Source organism: Bos mutus, chromosome 7 (assembly GCF_027580195.1).
Source record: "Bos mutus isolate GX-2022 chromosome 7, NWIPB_WYAK_1.1, whole genome shotgun sequence".
Taxonomy (NCBI): Eukaryota; Metazoa; Chordata; class Mammalia; order Artiodactyla; family Bovidae; genus Bos; species Bos mutus.
In genome coordinates, this window is record NC_091623.1 from 88,939,412 (window position 1) to 88,943,894 (window position 4,483).

The 4,483-nt window shown below is 48.4% G+C and overlaps 1 protein-coding gene across 1 annotated transcript; it reads right to left on the bottom strand.

Moving 5' to 3' along the window:
• Nucleotides 1-1,073: 1,073 nt before the first annotated feature.
• HNRNPA0 (heterogeneous nuclear ribonucleoprotein A0) lies at nt 1,074-3,883 on the bottom strand. Its single transcript, XM_070374384.1, has one exon. The coding sequence runs from the start codon at nt 3,561-3,563 to the stop codon at nt 2,646-2,648; it is 918 nt and encodes a 305-aa protein (XP_070230485.1). The 5' UTR covers nt 3,564-3,883; the 3' UTR covers nt 1,074-2,645.
• Between the last annotated feature and the right edge of the window lie 600 nt (nt 3,884-4,483).

Consider the following 4,483-nt stretch of genomic DNA (forward strand, 5'->3'; position numbering starts at 1 on the left):
GACTTGAAATTACTATCAATCTTTCAAACCTCTTCCAACTAATAATTACCACTGAATTTTACTACAACACTGTAAATGCAGAAGTTCTTCACAACAGGAAGACAAAAAAAATTTATTTTGCTAATCTTTCAAAATTAGATTCAAGCATTGCACAAAAATTATATTCAATGCTGACCAGGTTCTGTACTACTTCCTCCCATGAAGTCTTGATTATATTTGAAGTAGTAATGTTCAGGTAAATCTTACAGGTGAAAAAGTGAAACCATAACAAACAAGTCCTACATGCCAAATCTGGAAAGACTAAAGACCTCTATTTCTGCCTTCACTGAATACCAATCCAGATAAGATATTTGTAAAGGTAGACACATGACAACAAAGCAATGATATACCATTAACACTAAGCCATTTTTCTAATTAGGAAATCCTTTTACATAACTTTTCACACATCACTACATGGGAAATACAAAATGACAATAACCTTATTAAATTCTGAAAACCCTCCAGAAGGTGACTATTCCAGTTGAACCAGAAGAAACAGATCTTCCTCCTAAAACTGAGTAAAACAGAAACACAATAATTATAATAAAAAACTTAAGATATCATTTTCTGTATCTTAGAGCCCTACTCTCTGCAAAAGCTAGACCAAATTACCACGTGAAGAAACGCAGTATGATGTATTTCAATAAGAGTGAAAACAGAAATTTAAACAAATTGTAAAACCATTTGTAACGCACAACTTGACTATCTTGTTAATTTATTCCATATGCAAACATATCTATCCCATTTGTTGTAGAGGTACTAAAAGTACCAAGTATCAGCTACCCTTTGTCAAAGTGACTAAGGAAATGGCAACCCACTCCAGTACTCTTGCCTGGAAAATCCCATGGACGGAGGAGCCTGGTAGGCTACAGTCCATGGAGTCGCAAAGAGTCGGACACGACTGAGCGACTTCACTTTCACTAAGCAAAATTCCAGTCAAATATTTTACCGTATCAGTAAATCAAATGTAGGTACTAGATTAAAAGGTATTCTGAACCCACCCACCAGGTTATACATACTCTCACTCAATCATGTAAAGAATTGAATTCTTTATTTGTGATATCCATAAACGTTGCTATTCTATATGTCTATCCAGGAAGGCAATTTTCTCCTATACCATTGTTTTGTTTTGCTTTTTATAAACAACAACTTGAATTCTATTGCATGAAAGGGCTACAAATATACATTTGTTAACCAAGCAGAATACACAGATATTTTGCTTTACAACTTGCACCTAAGATACCAGTACACGAAGCTGGTTCATTAGTTATCATAGCAATTTGGGGCCACTGCCCAAGCTATGCATAGCAGTTTTACAGTTTCAAACCTCATGTAGAAAGGGCAGTCGTGATATGGACCATTAACTACATTCCTGTAAAGCCCATCTTAGTTACAAGTAAATGTATAACCAAAGTCTGCACAGATTTTTGATGGCAAAACTTCTAAAATCTGATGCAACTGTCCTGAACAAGTTTTTAAACCAACTGTTTTGCAGATATACTGACATTCTGCCAGTAGATGGTGCCACAAAAGTAAGGGGAAGGATTTCCAGGAGGACAACAGTTCAGCTATAGGAGAAAAAAAAACATTTAAACCTGCTCTGAAAATACAAAAATGCACTTAAAGTTTGAGGGTAAAATATAACCCTTATTTGTAACCATTCATTACAGACAAACCAGTAAGAGGGATGAAATTAGGCCATCTGAATTTTTTAAAACAGTTTATATGAATGAAAACACATGCTTAACACAAACTATTTCTTTAGAACTACACAGTACATATTTTGAAGCAAATTCTCATAGAAGTGACCACCCATGTCAAGATGATAAGCAAATCACTTAGTACAAGAGATGGATGTAGGAAAAACTTTAAAGATTTTAAAAAGCCACATCCACCACTTCAAATGTTTTACCTGTAAGGGATAAAATTCAACACATCACTACCTGGGTAACAGCAAGAAGAAAAAAAAAAACCTCACAGGACCTTTTAAAAGTTTCTCTAAATACACATTAAGAATTAACAAGAAAAATTACCCTTAAAACGGTACGGAATGGACCCTAGAAAAAAATGTTAGACATGTACGGTCAAACACAATGATTTATTAAAAATAAAACGTAAAAATGATTTTTGTACATATGCTTCCAAATTTCGGGCATGGGATCCAAGGAGATTTTATAGAAAACGCTGTAGCCAGATATCAAGTCCTTACAACAAAGTAAACTAAACCCCCCAACCCCCGCCCAGGTTTTGCTACAGAATCAGCAAGTTCACTCCCTCCCCCTCCCCCAAAAAAAACACAAATTAAAACAAGACATTTTGCTAGTATAAAAACGACCAAAGTCCAAGTAATAATAAAAAAATAGAGTCCATCAATGACTGTAACACAAAAATGTGTATGTGGAGCCAAGTCCATCTTCAGAGGGAGAGACGAGAGAGGTGGCAGGCATATAGGGCAACACCCCCAAGGGTAAGCAGCCTTAGAAGTGGCTCCCCCAAGGGCAAAATGGGGAAAGCGGTGGGAGTGAAAAGGACTTAGGAGTTGACCCTAGGTGGGTGGTTGCGAAGAGCTACCCCTATAGCCACTCCCAAGCATTAAAAAGACATTTTTAGAAGGAGCTGCCTCCATACCCACCCCCACCGCCATAGCCACCTCTGTAAGGTCCACTGTTGCTGCGACCTCCCCAGCTGCTGCCTCCTCCGCCGCCGCCGCCGCCGCTCTTCATGGGCCCATAGGACGACTGGTGCTGGCTGTAGCTGCCGAAACCGCCGAAACCGTTACCATAGTCGCTTCCACCGTAGGACGAACCGCCGCCGCCGCCGCCTCCGTAGGCGTTGTAGCCTCCGCCGCCACCGCCGTAACCACCGTAGCTGTTATAACCGCCGCCGCCGCCCTTAGACAGGCCGTTCTGGTCACGACCACCGCCCCGACCCCGGCCGCCGCGGCCGCCACGGGAGGACCGAGAGCCGCCTCCACCCCCACCGGAGTGGATATCCTCCTTGGGGACAGCCTTCTTCACCTCCACGCGATGGCCCTGGATCGGATGGAACTTGACCACCGCGGCCTTGTCTGCCGCGTCGTGATTCTGAAAATACACGAAGCCGAAGCCACGCTTCTTGCCGGACTGCTTATCGGCAATAATCTCGGCCTTTTCCACGGTGCCAAACTGCGAGAAGTGCTCGATCAGGTCGCCCTCGGCCACGTCTCCCTTAAGGCCCCCGACAAAGAGCTTCTTCACCTTGGCGTGAGCACCGGGCCGCGCCGAATCCTCCCGGGACACCGCCCGCTTCAGCTCCACCGTGTTGCCGTCCACCGCATGAGGCGAGGCGGCCATGGCGGCATCGGCCTCCTCCACATTGGAGTAGGTCACGAAGCCAAAGCAACGGGAGCGCTTGGTCTGGGGGTTCACCACCACTACGCAGTCTGTCAGGGTCCCAAAGGCCTCAAAGTGGCCGCGCAGGCCGGACTCACTCGTCTGCACGTTGAGGCCGCCGATGAACAGCTTACACAGTTGGGAATTCTCCATCTCCACCGCCCGGGCCTTGCCCCCGCCCTGGGAGCTCCGAGGTTTCGCCGTCGCCGTGATGGTTGGCTAAGGTTTCTTCACAACTTGGGCCCAGCCGTCGCTGGAGCCGCCCCCGCCGGTCAGCGGCGGAAAAGGGAAGAAGGGAAAGGGAAGGGAAAAAGGAAGAGAGGAAGGGGGAGGGAAGGGGAGAGGTGCCGGCTAGAGGACGAGCCGAGGAAACTGGAAGGCAACCAAAGCCGCCGCTACCGCCACCTCCGCTCCCGTATCTGTGCACCACACAAAGAGGCCGCTGAACGCGCGCGCACCCTCCCCGAGGCGTGCGTCACCGCCGCGTACGGCAGCGCAGGGCAGTCCACCAATCCTCGCCTCGACCTCATTAGTCCCGCCTACCGCGCTGCAGCGCCGCTCTCGGTCACGGACTCCCCGCCCTCCGCGGTCTATTCAAGCCTTCGGCCTGCGCTGCTCCTGTTGCAGCCTTTACCGCTCTGCTTTCACTCCCAGGATCTCCAGTGCGCCCTCACTAGGGACTCTCTCTGCCCTTCGCGAACCTCTGCGATTCATTTGCCCCCATCCCCCGCGGCTGTTCCCAGTGATTTTTCCCCCTCCCCTAGCCGTATCCCCTCGCCCAGCTCCGCAGTGGCGTTCGCGCCAGCCCCTTGAGAGACATGTCAGTTCAGCCAATCACAGCCATCCGCCTGCATCCACTTCCGTTTTCGGCAGCTGCTGGACGGGCGCGCTCCCCAGTGCGCGCTGGCCTCGGCGCCCCCCGTGTGCAGAGTTTTCTTGCTAACCCAAACGCCGCCTCCCGCCCTGGGCTTGCTGCGGGGGCGGGGCGGGGCGGGGCGCCGGGGGTGGTAGTGAGCGGGGACGCGCTGGGGGCCGTTCCCAACGGATGCGGCCTGGGGCGTCACGCGCGGGTT

What these genes read in the sequence shown, in the direction of transcription:
- HNRNPA0 (XM_070374384.1), bottom strand. Translation starts at nt 3,563, where the DNA reads ATGGAGAATTCCCAACTGTGTAAGCTGTTCATCGGCGGCCTCAACGTG.